Source organism: Macrobrachium nipponense, chromosome 2, assembly GCF_015104395.2.
Source record: "Macrobrachium nipponense isolate FS-2020 chromosome 2, ASM1510439v2, whole genome shotgun sequence".
Taxonomy (NCBI): Eukaryota; Metazoa; Arthropoda; class Malacostraca; order Decapoda; family Palaemonidae; genus Macrobrachium; species Macrobrachium nipponense.
The window spans coordinates 96,439,943-96,456,024 of NC_087201.1; the positions used below are offsets into that span (position 1 = coordinate 96,439,943).

At 44.0% G+C, this 16,082-nt stretch overlaps 1 protein-coding gene across 1 annotated transcript in view; it reads right to left on the reverse strand.

Moving 5' to 3' along the window:
- The window catches only part of LOC135220808 (1-phosphatidylinositol 4,5-bisphosphate phosphodiesterase gamma-1-like), a 511,068-nt gene that overhangs the window by 438,062 nt on the left and 56,924 nt on the right, over positions 1-16,082 (reverse strand). The window contains exon 3 of the mRNA XM_064258319.1: positions 691-840. Coding sequence (XP_064114389.1) covers positions 691-840 — 150 coding nt within the window. The remainder of the gene's footprint in view (positions 1-690; positions 841-16,082) is intronic.

Consider the following 16,082-nt stretch of genomic DNA (forward strand, 5'->3'; position numbering starts at 1 on the left):
TAATGGTACAAAAATTAGACCGGTACCTACTGCATGTAGTATGGGGATATGTAATGGTAGCAGCCAAAAACCTGGAGCTAGTAAATCATTGAATGCCCAAGCAAATGCGTTGATGAGGCCTAGAAGAATTGGGGGACTCCATGATAATCAACAAGGCACACACACGCAAACACACTGAAACAAAGAAATCACAGGGAAACAAAGCAACTGGCTTGGGAAGGAGAGTGCAAGCAACTACTCTCCAAGGTGGTCAAAGAAAGACTGACGTGTCACAGTGTTCTATGCCTGGTCGGTGACTAGCTTGCACCTCATATATGCATGAGTTGTCCGATACCACAAATTTTTACAATCTTTGATTGTTTTTAACCCGTTTCCATCTAGCACATGAAGATTATCCTATTGTTAAGACTAAAGATTTGTCCTGCTTATGAACAATGCACTTTCTCATTTTATTTACAAATAAAATTATAATCACAATATGTGACATCTTATGTTCAGTAAAATGTGTTAAACCCTTAAACTACCCATTTACTGATTCATGTGTTGTAAAGCAAGGTATTCAAAACTGGATACTGGTAGATGAGGCAACCAGGTTCTTACCCAAGAACAAAAACAATCTCTCGGTTTAGATCTGTCAAACTATAGCACCAGTTAGCTACAGTAATACCAAGAAAAGCATGTAAAACTTACCGGCCACTGAAAGGGTCTTCAGCTTAAATTCCTTCCCATAACATACTACAAAACATTTTGATCTATCTTCTCTTCGTGCTTCATCTGGCCATTTCTCAAAATCTTTTGAATTCTTCCCAGGCCGAACTTCTTTTATGTCAAAAAGCGATGCTGGAAATGACATACAGATTAAGATTGCAATATAAAATAGCAATGATCAAAATTAATATATATGTAAACTTATACAAAAATGATACTACAAATCATTATCTTCAGTTCTTTTGACATAAACAAAAATGATACAAATTATTATTTTCAGTTCTTTTGACAAGTAAAAAAAAAATAATTCTGAGGGTACGAATAAGGTGTTATAACGAATAAGGTGTTATATGGTGAAGTGTTTAACCCTTAAACGCCTATTGGACGTATTTTACGTTGACAAAAATTGTCTGTCGGGTGCTTAATTGACGTAAAATACGTTGACGCTAAAAAGTTTTTTTAAATATTCACGGAAAAAAAGTTATAGGCCTACTTGGCGAAAATTTTTGAATCATACGCCTTGAGGGATGCTGGGAGTTCACGGATCAAGCTGTCGTTTTGTGTACAAGCGTTGCCCAGGCGCGCATGCGCAAATTTCTTTTTTCTCACACTAAAAAGCAACAGCGACACATCTCAGAAATTATTTCATCACTTTGTCATAATTTTTACACCGTTTTATACTAGCCATTACAGAGTTTTATAGATCCAACCAGGAGACTGCTTGGAAAGCCGCCATAGCGGTAGCTTCCAAGCCCGCTGCTTCTTGCTACATGAACCTAAGGTTCTCAGCAACAAGGTGCTGCAGCGGTAAGCCAGGAGTCTGACGAACTAGCTCCGGCTCCACCTGTTTAGTCAGCAAAGGGTTGTCCGAGGGGGAATACGAACGCCTCTGTCAAGGTAGAGGAAGGGGAAGCAGCTTGTTCGATCTGTTGGCCCTAAGTGAATTCTCTTGCCCTGAGACAAGATTGTTCACATAGCCCAACACACTTTTGGACATGGAGGACCATGGTAAGCCCACAGAAGTCCTGGATTCCTTCTTAGGACCCCAGAACGACTCCAACTGTGAAGGGCAGTCAGCGGAAGCTACCATGGAACCTTCCCCTAGGTCACTGTGCTGACGAATCAGCATGACCACCTCTGCAAACGTCCTCTGAATCTCAGGAGTGACCGCATCCTGCATGGAAGGACTGTCAAGCCCTTCTTGGAATGTGCTTCCCTCAATCCTCTTCCTTCGGAATGAAGAGCCTCATCAGACCCCCTATGACTTTCCTGAACTACTCGAGCGTACGACCTCTTGGGACCTAAGACCATGCCGAAAACATAAGCTCTCATGGCCAAACCCTAAGGAGAACACTCCCCAGGGTTCCTCCTGGCTGCCTCGCCCCTCCCGTGTATCCCGAGGAAGTTGAAGGGACAGGTGAGGAAGATTGAATGCTCCCACTAGCCCTGCTAGCAGAACTAACAGAAGAAGCATGCCACAATTGATCACCAACCCACGGTGATGATAGAGTCGCAGGTCTAAAAGACTGCTTTCCCTCTGGAGAAACGGTCCCCTGAGGTCCAGAACAACGTTCACCCACGGCAGAAGAAATGCTATCCGACACCAGGACTGGTCGATCACAGGATCGGGTGAAGAATAGTGTCTACCTGTGTAACGAGAGTGAGTACCGTCCTCTCTATGTGTCCCATTCCTCAAAGAGGTCAGAACCTCTCAAGAGGAATGAACAGGGAACCTCGTACCAGTCTCGCAGAGTGTACGATCTCGCGAGACCGTCACATCAACCCTAGGAGCCGAGTGATCGCTGCGTGAGCAATCATGCCTGAGTCATGACGGGGAGAAGAGTCAGTGTCACTGACTCTAGCTGCACACTCATAGGTAGACTCACGTGCACTCGGGGAAACTTGTGAACAAGAACCCGAGACGGTACTAGTCCTAGAGACAGAACCTCTAAGACTAGGTGTAGAAGTACAAGACAAAGTTTGAACTACTACGGTCCCTGACTCCAATACCCTTGGGGGCGATGAGGTGGTTCCCTGTATTGTGCTTCTTCTTAGACTTCTTCTTCATTAGGTTCTTCAGCACAGCAGTCAGATCCCCCATCCAAGGTGCTACTGGAGCGGCTGCCAAAGCAGCTGGGACAGAAGACACCACAGCAGCTCTCACACGATCAGGGACTGGTACAGCATCAAGCACAGGCATGGATGAAATTGGCTTGAAGGCAACAGGTGGGAGACACAATGGGGATGTCACTCTCGGAGGATGTTCGTAAGTTGCTGGGGGAGACAATATAGAAGATGAGGAGTTGCCACATACCCAAGTACAGACAAGGTCATTGTCATTCCTGGGGCAGGCGAGAAATGATGCATCAGCCCCTGGAGTGAAGGTATACCAGGTAGCCCCAGCTTCAGTCAAGCCTGCTGCAAGTCCCCAACCACAGAGGCAGCCACACCTGAGGGAGCAAAAGTTTGCATTCCAACTTTTATTGGATTAGTTCAAACTATAGATATATACTGTTCTTATTTCTGTGGAGTCCATAGAGTTTACTTGCTTAGTACATGTTCATAATGACTGAGCAATGCTGGTCTAAGATTTTGTGATAGCCACTTTATACAATATCCAAACTTTGAATATAACTACAACTTCCTGGGCCTATTAGTACTGATGAACGAAGGATTACTAAACTTCCAAATGATGTAATAACAGCAGGTCCTTTGCAGTACAGACATCTGCTTTGCAGGTCCTAAAGAAAAGCAAGAGATACAGTCAGGAGCACAAGGGGTTCCCCCAATCCTCACCTTCCTCTCACAAATCAAGTACAAACTTGATAAGCTTTCAAGAACCAATTCCAGCTAGGAACACTCCTGAATGTTAACAAAGGTTCATACCCTATTACAACCAACTGACAATATAGTTTGACTTAGTGCCACAGAAATCAACATGCAAGGTATTCAACATAATGAGGCAACCATGAAAAACAGTATAATGTGAAAAGGAAGAGATTATCTTTGTGGATGTCAAAAATTCAATTGACAGAGCCAAGACAAGCAATTACATGGCCCTTAACCCTTAAACGCCGAAGCGGTAAAAAAAAGTTGTCTCCCGTGTGCCGGAGGTGTTTCAGTGAGCGCGGAAGCGGGAAAAATATTTTTTTCAAAAAATCATAGCGCGCTTAGTTTTCAAGATTAAGAGTTCATTTTTAAGCTCCTTTTTTTGTCATTGGCTGAAGTTTAGTATGCAACCATCAGAAATGAAAAAAATTATCATTATCATATATAAATAATGCGATATATGATAGTGCAAAAACAAAATTTCATATACAGTGGTACCTCGAGATACGAAATTAATCCGTTCCGAGACGGCCTTCGTATTATGAATTTTTCGTATCTTGGAACACATTTTACATGCAAAATGGCTAATCCGTTCCAAGCCCTCCAAAAACACCCCAGTAAATTATATTTCCAGGCCTAAAACACATGTTCTAGGGTTACGACAGAAGAAATATGTCTCCAAAAAGGCAAAATACTGTACATACTTGAGTAATATTCAACTGCATGTAATGTTCAACCCCATTTTTACTGCATATATTAGGACTTTAGCATATGTCCCTTAGCAATAAGCCTAGCCTATGTTAGCGGTTGCTACTGTAGCCTAGTCTATGATTCTGACATCTAAACCTAAGAGCTAAAAGCTTAGAATATGCCAATAAAATGTATAAATAATCAGTATGTACTCATTTCAAATAATTATTAATTAATCATTAACTATAATACACAAACAAAGAAAAAACAAACCTTCCAATCGATTGTTTACATTCTTACGAGTATCGAACGAGCGCTAAGCAATCATTTTTCCTAGCACATTAATATCTCTCTTCAACTAATGAAACCACCAAACAGTATAATAACCATTCATTTTTATTCTTTATTCTATCTTTACCTAATGGAGATACCGAGTTACTGACAGCTGCAATGAAACATACGTAATACGTAACGTAATCATAAAACAGAAGAAGAATTATAAAAAATACGTATTTGTTGGCAGACTGATTTATTTTATATTTTGTGATATCTAATTCACAATTTTTTTTATTAAATGTATTGCATGTACTCATTTCAAATAATTATTAAGTAACCATTAACTATAATAAAAAAAAAAAAAAAAAAGCTTCCAAACGTCTGTTTACATCCAGCACTTACTAGTATCGAACGATCGCCAAGCAATCACTTTTACACAGTAAGCCATAAATTTTCATTATCTCTCTTCAACTACTGAAACTACCAAACAGTATGATAACCATTCATTTCTATTCTTTATTCTATCTTTACCTAATGTTTTTTTTATTAAATATATTGCATGAATAAGTTTTTCAATTTACAACAACCTTTAACCAATAGAATATTTAAAGCACAAGGGGTAAATGCTGACCAATAGGAGAGCAGGACCTTATGGGGTGACTAGCATCAGGAACCAATGGGAGAGCGGGAGGATGGTGGCGAGTTTACTCAGTTGGCGGCGCGGGAGTTTTAAAATTGTTCTCGGTGGTCCGGGCGAATCTCGGGACTTTACAGCAACAACCTTTCGTATCTTGAAAACTTTTCGTATGTAGAGCAGTGAAATTTTTTGCATTGGCTTTCGTATCTCGAGTTTTTCGTAAGTAGAGCCTTTCGTATCTCGAGGTACTACTGTATAATTGTATTCAAATCGCGCTGTGCGCAAAACGGTTAAAGGTAACAAGTTACTTTTTTTTCGTTGTAATGTACACTAAATTGCGATCATTTTGGTATATAACACATTGTAAAATGATAAAAGCAACACAGAGAAAATATTATCACAAAATAATGCATGAATTCGTAACGCGCGGACGTAAACCAAATATTTATTTTTCAATAAAAAATTCACCCATAAAATCTAAAGATTGTCCTAGACTTCCAATTTCTTTCAAAATGAAGACAAATGATTGAATATTACTTTACTGTAAGAGTATTAGCTTACAATTGTAGTTTTCGACCATATCTGACGAGTTAAAGTTGACCGAATGTCAAATTTTTTCATATATATATATTATTTATATGCAATTATTTCGGAAATAAGAAAAGCTACAACCTTCAAATATTTTTCGTTTTATTCTACATGAAATTGCGCACATTTTCATACATAAAATTCTATGAAATGCCTAACATGAAACGGAGCAAATATTCTGAGAATGGGACATACGCATTTCGGAGATTTGTGGCAGAGAATCCGCGCGCGGAGGGAAGGAAAGATTTTTTTTTAAATTCACCATAAATCTAAATATTTTGCTAGAGACTTCGAATTTGTTTCAAGATGAAGATAAATGACTGAATATTACTAGTCTGTAAGAGTTTTAGCTTACAATTGCGTTTTTCGACCATTTTGGTAGAGTCAAAGTTGACCCGAACAGGGTCTTTTTTCATTTAACTGATTTACATGCAAATATTTCAAAAATGAGAAAAGCTACAACCTTCAATTATTTTTTTTTTATTTTTCATGATATTTCGCACATTTTCAAATATAAAACTTTATGTAACAAAAGCTAATTTAAAATGGTGCAAACATTACCACAATGCACGTATGATTTTTTCGGAAGAGTTACTGCGGGGACGTAAAGAAAATGTAATTTTTTTCATAAATTCACCATAAATCGAAATATTGTGCTAGAGACTTCCAATTTGTTGCAAAATGAAGGTAAATGCTTGAATATTACTAGAATATAAAAGTTTTAGCTACAATTGCATTTTTCGACCATTTCGGTAGAGTCAAAGTTGACCGAAGGTTGAAATTTTGGCAATTATCGTTATTTATATGAAAATATCTCAAAACTGATAAAAGCTACAACCATGGGTTCTTTTTAGTTGTATTGTGCATAAAATTGCGCACATTTCCATATATAAAACTTTATATAACGGCTAATTTTAAAATGGTGCAAACATTACCACAATCGCATGTATGATTTTTTTCAGAAGAGTTACCGCGCGGACGTAAGGAAAAAGTTTTTTCATAAATTCACCATAAATCAAAATATTGTGCTAGAGACTTCCAATTAGTTGCAAAATTAAGGTAAATGATTGAATATTACTAAAATATAAGAGTTTTAGCTTACAATTGCGTTTTTCAACCATTTCGGTAGAGTCAAAGTTTAACCGAAGGTTGAAATTTTGGCAATTATCGTTATTTATATGAAAATATCTCAAAACTGATAAAAGCTACAATCATGAGTATTTTACTGTTGTATTCTACATAAAAATGCGCACATTTTCACATATAATACTTCATGTAACGGCTAATTTACAATGGTACAAAAATGATGTCAAAGTGACGAAATAATTTCCGAGATGTGTCACAGATACTTTTTAGTGTGGCAAGAAAGAAATTCGCGCTTGCGTGCCTGCGAAGCTACAATCATGAGTATTTTACTGTTGTATTCTACATAAAAATGCGCACATTTTCACATATAATACTTCATGTAACGGCTAATTTACAATGGTACAAAAATTATGTCAGTGACGAAATAATTTCCGAGATGTGTCACAGATACTTTTTAGTGCGGCAAGAAAGAAATTCGCGCTTGCGCGCCTGCGTAACGATTGTAAACAAAACAACACCTTGATCCGTGAACTCCCAGCATCCCCCAAGGCGCGTGATTCAAAAGTTTTAGGCTGGTAGGCCTATAAGTATTTTTCCGCGAATTTAAAAAAACTTTTGTAAGTCAACGTAAAATACGTCCAGTCGGCACACGAGAGACAAAAAATGTAGATGTAAAATACGTCCAGTCGGCAGTAAAGGGTTAAAAAAAACAGAGGATACAGAAATGCCTCACCAGACATGCAAGAACATGTACTATAACGCAAGCTAGGGAAGACAGTAGCAGAAACAGTAAATCAAAAGAATAGGAAAACTGTGGCTATCCATCAATAGTAAGTACTATGTCTATTACTGTTTGTCATATAATAGACAAAGTCTCAAAACTGTGAGGGAGGCCCATTGGGGCTCCTCAATCACATTTGTTTTAACTACAGAATCATAGGAGGAGACTATAAAGTGTATAAAAGATCGAAAGAATGTTACGGAGAAAAGAGTTTACAATCAATGCCAGCAAAATCACAATTTTTAAAAGTAAATTATATTTTTCCTAACTATATACAAACCTGAGGTCCTTTACATAAGGAAATACTTTCAGCGTAGGCTGGAATAAGGCCGTTAAATTCTTGAACGAGGTGGTTGGGCAGTAACTACCGTCTGGTAGGCGAGTAGGCCTGCCTGCCCAGATGTAAACACTACACTTGGCCTTTCGGCCCAGGTTTCAAATTGAGGGGTGGCATAAGGTGGGCATTAATGTAAAGGACCTCAGGTTTGTGTAGTTAAGAAAAATGTTATTGTTATAATACAATTAAGTTTGTTCATACTTACCTGGCAGATATATATATAGCTGTATTCTCCGAAGTCCGACAGAATTTCAAAACTCGCGGCACACGCAGTGGGCGGCCAGGTGGTAGTACCCATTCCCGCCGCTGGGAGGCGGATATCAGGAACCATTCCCATTTTCTATTCATATTTTTATCAGTGCCACTGTCTCCTGAGGGGAGGTGGGTGGGCACTTAATTATATATATCTGCCAGGTAAGTATGAACAAACTTAATTGTATTATAACAATAACATTTTGTTCATGAAACTTACCTGACAGATATATATATAGCTGAATCCCACCTTCGGATGGTGGGAAGAGACAGAATAGGATTTGTAGGAAACTTAAATTAAGTAGATGATGTACACCTTGGTTCCTCACCTGTTAGCAAAGTAGACTCTGTGATTACTGTCACTTAAGCCTGCTTGTGCTTAATCAGAGTTGCCAGCCAGGTGGAGACCTGTAGTGCTGGTGCGCTCTGGATGCTCTGTCAACGGGGACGTGACCTCAATGTGACAAGAGCATAGAGCCATACAAATGAGGGCAACGAAGCAACTGACCACCACCTGACCAACTATCCAAGACCCCCTGAACACTAAGCTAAGAGATGGGAGGTCTTCACCAAAGATCATCACAACAAAAAACACAACAACAACTAACTAACCTAAACCTAACTAAGGGATAGGGAGAGAGCTACCTTCAGCCCCCAAGACTGTGTCTGCAGAAAACGTATGGCCCAAGAGAACAACAGTCCTCGTTATTCGTTCTCACATCTCTCAAGTAGTGTGAGGCGAATACTGAATTGCTCCTCCAAAAGGTGGCGTCAAGGATGTCCTTGATCGACATGTTCCTTTGGAAGGCAAGCGAGGTTGCGACAGCTCTGACCTCGTGAGCTTTCACTCGCAAGAGGCTCAAATCGGTCTTCTGGTAAGACGAATGAGCCTCTTTAATGACGTCCCTCAGAAAGAACGCCAAAGCATTCTTGGGTTAATGGTATATCGGGCCGTTTAACCGAACACCACAGATTATCTGAGGGACCTCGTACTTCCTTAGTCTTGTGGACATAAAACTTTAGAGCCCTGACAGGGCACAGGACTCTCTCAGGTTCTTGGCCCACAAGGCTTGTCATACCCTTAATTTCAAAGCTCCTTGGCCAAGGGTTAGACGGGTTTTGATTCTTTGCTAAGAAAGTGGGACTCAAAGAGCAGACCGCATTGTCACCTTTGAAGCCCACTCGCTTACAAATGGCTTGAATTTCGCTAACTCTCTTCGCCGTCGCCAGAGCAGTTAGGAAAAGAGCCTTCTTCGTCAAGTTCCTAAGAGACGCTTCATGGAGAGGTTCGAAAGGACTCGACATCAACAGTCTAAGGACTAAATCCAAGTTCCAAGAAGGAGGCCTCGCCTGAGGTATCTTGGATGTCTCAAATGATCTCAGGAGATCGTGAAGATCTCTGTTGTCAGACAGGTCTAGTCCTCTGTGTCGGAAGACTGCTGACAGCATACTCTTATATCCCTTGATGGTCGGGACAGCCAGCTTCTGCACATTTCTTAAAAATAGCAGGAAATCGGCTATCTGGCTCACAGAGGTAGTGGAAGAGGAAATTCCCTCCTTTCTACACCATGCCCTGAAGGAAGCCCACTTCGACTGGTAAACAGCTCTCGAGGAAGTCCTCCTAGCGTTGGCGATCGCCTTCGCAGCTGCTTTAGAAAAACCTCTCGCTCTGGCCAACTTTTCAATAGTCTGAACGCAGTCAGACCCAGAGCGGAGAGGTTTCGGTGATATCTTGCGAAGTGGGGCTGTCTGAGTAGATCTTTCCTTTCCTCCAGGGCAATGTCCTCGAAAGTCTATGATGAAGGACATTACCATCGTGAACCATTCCTTCGTCGGGCCCACATCGGGCATCAGGGTCAACCTCGTCCCCTCCGATGCCGCGAACTTCCTTACTACTTCCCCCTATGATCTTGAATGGCGGGAAGGCATACAAGTCCAGGTTCGTCCAGTCCCAGAGCAGAGCGTCTATAGCGACTGCTCCCGGATCCAGCACAGGGGAGCAATAAAGAGGCAACTCTTTTGTTCTCGACGTCGCAAATAGGTCGACTAACGGACACCCCCACAGTCTCCAGAGCTCTCGACAGACGTCCTGGTGCAACGTCCATTCCGTCGGCAGGATCTGATCCTGTCGGCTGAGAAGGTCTGCTCTGACGTTCTGGACTCCTGCGATAAATCTCGTCAGGATCCTTATCCGTCTCGCATCTGCCCACAGCAGAATCTCCCTCGCTAAATAAAATAGAGGACGGGAGTGTGTACCTCCCTGATTCTTTAGGTACGCAAGGGCTGTGGTGTTGTCCGAGTTGACTTGGACTACTTTCTCTGCAACCTTTTGTTGGAAGAACTGTAGCGCCAGAAAAACCGCCGCTAGTTCCTTCACATTGATGTGCCAGGACACCTGTTCCCCCCTCCAGGTGCCTGACACTTCCTCCCCTCCTAGTGTTGCTCCCCATCCCGACACCGAGGCGTCGGAAAACAACACTAGGTCTGGGCTCAGAAGCTTTAGGGACAACCCCTCTCGAAACTTCCGAGGATCTAACCACCATCTTAGATGGTTCTTCACCGATTTGGTGATCCAAAAGGTCGCATCCAGATCCTCTCTGACTCTCCATTCGTCTGCTAAGAAAAACTGGAGAGGTCTGAGGTGTAGTCTTCCCAGGGAAACAAACTTTTCCAGCGAGGAAATGGTCCCCAGCAGACTCATCCACTCCCTCGCCGAGCAAGCTTCCTTCCCCAGGAAGGCCGAAACTCTCTCTAAGCCTTGCAGCTGTCGTTCCTGGGATGGAAACGCTCGAAAAGCCACTGAATCCATCTGAATCCCCAGGTACACGATGGACTGTGTTGTTGGGGTCAGATGCGACTTTTCGAGGTTGACCAGAAGTCCCAGGGACTTCGCCAAGGCCAACGTGAAGTGAAGGTCCTTCAGACACCTTTCTTCTGACGATGCTCTGATAAGCCAATCGTCGAGATACAGGGACACTCTTATTCCTGCAGAATGTAACCATCTCGCTACGTTCTTCATGAGCATGGTAAATACCATCGGAGCCGTGCTTAAACCGAAACAAAGGGCTCGGAATTGCCAAACTTTGTCCCTTAGCATAAACCTCAGAAACTTTCTTGAAAGAGGGTGGATAGGCACGTGAAAGTATGCGTCCTGTAGGTCCAAGGACACCATCCAGTCGCCCGGTCTTAAGGCTCCTAAAACCGACTGAGGTGTTTCCATCTTGAATTTTTTCTTTTCTATGAAAAGATTCAGGCTGCTTACGTCCAAGACTGGACGCCACCCCGACGACTGCTTTGGTACCAGGAAAAGTCTGTTGTAATATCCTGGTGACCCCAGGTCTAAGACCTGCTCCACCGCTCTTTTCTTGATCATTTGATCTAAAAGATCTAAAAGAACCTGATGTTTCTCCCCTTGATACGACGGGGAAAGATCTCTGGGAGTCGTAGATAGAGGAGGAGGGTCCACAAAGGGGATCTTGTACCCCTGTTCCACTATCTTGAGGGACCACGCATCTGTATCTCTCTCTCTCCACGCCCCCGCAAAGAACTTTAGCCTGGCTCCGACCGGCATCTGAAGGACTATCTTCTCACTTAGAGGATTTAGGTTTGAAGGAACCTCTTCCTCTTGCAAGCCCTCTCCCTCGAGGAGCAGCTCTCGAGGGAGGAGCGCCACGAAAGGGTTTAACCTTCATAGGAGGTCGTCCAAAAGACGACGTGGTAGGGACTGCGGGACGTCTTGAAGACTGGGCCAAGAGGTCCTGGGTAGCCTTCTCTTGTAGGCTCACTGCCAGGTCCTTTACCATAGCCTGGGGGAAGAGATGGCTCGAAAGAGGTGCAAAGAGAAGCTCCGCTTTCTGCGATGCAGAAACAGACCTAGCTGTAAAATTGCAGAAAAGCGCTCTCTTCTTGAGGAAAGCAGTGCCGAAATGAGACACTAACTCTTCCGAACCATCCCTGACGGCCTTGTCCATGCAAGATAACACATTGGACAGCTCCCCCAGACTCAAAGAATCAGGACTCCTAGATTGAAGATCCAGGACTCCTAGGCACCAGTCTAGAAAGTTAAAGACTTCCAGAGTCCTTAACAGACCTTTCATGTGATGGTCAATCTCCGTTGGTGTCCATGAAATCTTAGCGGTCGATAAAAGCGATCTCTTCTGGGCATCGACCAGACTAGCAAAGTCCCCTTGGGAAGACGACGGGATCTTAACTCCTACTTCACCTTTGGTCTCATACCAAACGCCGCCTTTCCCACTGAGTCTTGAAGGCGGAAGGGCGAAAGTCGACTTGCCCTGATCCTTCCGACGTTCCATCCAATCCTGCAACTTCTTGAACGCTCTCTTAGTGGACAAGGAAGTTTTCATCTCCACAAACTCCGGAACCTTGCACGACTTCGATGACGAAAACTGAGAGGGTGGAGACTTGGGAGCTGCAGGCTGGAACTTCTCACCAAAAGAAGAGCGTAAAAGTCGAACCAGCACCTTGTAGTCGGAAACCAACGAAACTGACGGCTGTTCTTCCTCAACTGAGTCCGCCGGACTACTAAGCTCTCCTTCCTCCCGAAGAGGCAAAGGAGATTGAACCTCTGGAGAGGGCGTGCGCCCAACGGGTCTAGCCTTCAACAAAGGCTTTCGAGGATGACTAATATCAGCCTCTTCAAAGCGACCGACCTTCTGTCGATCCTTAGAGCTCGAACCACGAAGAGCGTCTTGACCGCGCTGCGCGTCAAGAGAGGCTACTCTTATTCGTTCTCGAGGAGCGTCCTTACGCTTTCCGCTCAAGCGTCCAGCTTTCGCTTTCAAAGCATCCTTCTGGGCGCTCTCGAAAGCCTTCTCAACAGGCAAAGCGTCAAGCAAAACATCCCGACGAGCGTCTTCAAAAGCGTCCTGCCGAGCGTCTTCAAAAGCGTCCTCCAAGGCGTCCTGCCGAGCGTCCTCAAAGGCGTCCTGACGCGCGGGCTGATCAGGACGTCGAGAGGGAAGAAAAGCGTCCTGTCCACGAGACTTCCTACCCGCATAACGAGAACAAGGAAGCTCCGAAGGAGAAGCAAGCGGAGACAGAGACGAACGAGGAGACGGAGAAGGAGACTGCCTCGTCCTCTTGATAGGCAGTCTAGCGTCCTTCCTACGTTTAGGCTCAACTGCTGCTGGGCGAGTCTTCTGAGCCATTAAGGCCGACAATTGGTCTTGAAGAGACACAAGAATATTCTTCGTTGGCGAAGAAACGAGAGGAGGTGAAGGGCTGCGCCTGCGAGAAGATGAGGGGCGAGGGGACGCCTCCTTCCTTCTCACAGGTACAGCAACCTGCCTCTCCGAGGCGCGAGAGAAGCGCTTCTCAGCGTCGTCTTCGGACGACGTCCTACCTCTCTTCTGTGGAGGAAACGCGTCATACGACGCAGGCGAAGACCGCAACGATAGCGGAGAGAGGGGACGTAAAGCGTCCTCCCTAGGAAAAGTCCTTTTCAACGGACGTGAGTCTCTCCGAGCGCTCCACCCCTTGCGCGGGGAGGGCGCCTCGGAGGACGAAAAACAGTCCTTAAGGATGCGAGCCTGAGCACGCTCCTTGGCAGCCTGGGAAGTAGCAACAGGTCCTGCCGAAGGGACGCCAGATCGGTGGGGAGCCCCCGTAACCCTCTTGCGGCTTTCGACATGCCCACTCCCTGAGTCCTGGGAGTCCGACAGAGGTCTAGACCTAGAGGCATTATGGCCGATCTGACGCCCCCTCCACACTAGGGGCACGATCACAACACTTTACGTTGAGCCGTTTTCTAGGGCCAACACTTTGGACTCTAGAGTGCGTAACGACTCTAGAATCAGAGAAAGGGCATTACCTTCTCCAGACACAGAACTAGGGCCCTCAGGCAACAACACAGGATTAGGTGAAGCAAATTCTACTGGTGTTAAAATAGGAGAAATGTTACTTCCCTTACCTTTCGTAGAACCGCTCTTGGAGGAAGACCTCCTGATCCTATCGCGCTCCAACTTACGCCGATAGGATTCATACACCTTCCATTCATCATCAGTCAAACTTTTGCATTCAATGCAACGATCATCCAACAAACAAACATGCCCCCTACACCCCATACATACTGTGTGGGGGTCTACCGATGATTTCGGTAGCCTCACCTTGCAATCACTTCTCACACACACTCTGAAGCTCACTGAACTTGATCCCGACATCACGTTCACAGAAAAGCCAATCCAAAATAAAAAAACAGTCCACTATCGCGTATGCCAATCCAACAATCCAGAGCCAAAACCAAAAGTCAATCCAGATACTTAGAACGAGTCAAATCCAAAAATCCTGGGCGGAGGTCTGTAAACAGGTGTTTACCGACCAGCGACAGAAAAAAATATGAATAGAAAATGGGAATGGTTCCTGATATCCGCCTCCCAGCGGCGGGAATGGGTACTACCACCTGGCCGCCCACTGCGTGTGCCGCGAGTTTTGAAATTCTGTCGGACTTCGGAGAATACAGCTATATATATATCTGTCAGGTAAGTTTCATGAACAAAATATAATTTACTTTGAAAAATTGTGATTAGTTCCTACACAATATACAAACCCTCGGTCCTTTACATAAGGAAGACTCACTGTTTGGTGGGAGGAATGTGAATGAGCCTCTAGAACTGACTGGAGTCCTGCACACCTGGGCTATTCCTCCTGGTCGTAAAAGCGAGGGGGAGTGCCCTGCCTCTGACAACTTGATCAGAGTATAGGAGCTGCATGATCAAGAGTCAGACTTCTGGGCCTCTCTGAAATGAGTGAAGAATCGTACCTCATCCAAAAAAGGGCTGGGAAGAATATCTAGAGTCAGAGGCATTAATGCAAAGTTCTGGGAATTGTTTGCATTATTGCCAGTCTCTTTCCTCCCCTTGCTAGAGGAAGGAGCAGGATTGCTTCTATGATTCTGATAAGAAAAATAGAAAGGAAGCTCGATGTGTAAGTTTACCGTATCAATCACCCAACCAGCCAGTGTAGTTGAGTCCTATCCTCAACCTGTAGGAAGAGGAGCAGAAGGACGAGGAGGGGATGGACGAAGGTGGAGAGACCAGTCATTCTTGCATCCTTCTTACCTCTACAACCACACACTATAGGCGAGATGCAACTTGTCCTCTTGAAGGAGCTGGGTAAGCAAACACAACCTGTGGGCATCCACCACCAGTCCAAGTTCAAGGAAAAGAGGTTTCCAGTACCTGTGGGCAGACCTGAAGGAAGAAAGATGTATGGTCGTGACGAGACCGCATCTATCTTCCGGTACAACATATTCTTCGGGGTGATGAGATATACCCAGCCACTGGACGTATCCAACTGCAGAGAAGTCTCTCACGATCTCATAAGACTCGGAGAAAGATGTGTCATTGGACACTTCTGCATTGGAAGTCTGCAGTGGATAAAGGCACTGACATTCAATGAAGGGTGTCAATCATTCCGAGGTAAAGCAACACACCCATAGGATAACGTAATGACTGACCTGGATCAACCAATACAAAGTCCACACCGCAGGAGATCACGAAGGACTCGGACTTGTCAACTTGACACCCGTCTTTTGAAAGGTTATGCTGAGAACAACCATACAAATTGTCTATCGTGTTCACCAACAATGTTGAGAGACGAGATGATGATTCTCACAAGGTATGTGTACATTAGACGAGGGTCAAATGCCTTCTAGAGACCGCAGTCACTGTGATGGCAAGACAGAAGTTTCTCATCAATAGTTGAATCCCAACACAGGAGAAACTGCTATTTTACTAGTGAATGACTAAGGTGAATGTGGACCTACGTCTTCAAAGTTGAGTCAAGAGAAGTAAACTCTCACAATTCTGATCATAAAAAAACTCCCGTCGATGACACCAACCAGTGAAGACGGCTTTATAATCACTCTTGTTTTACAGAGG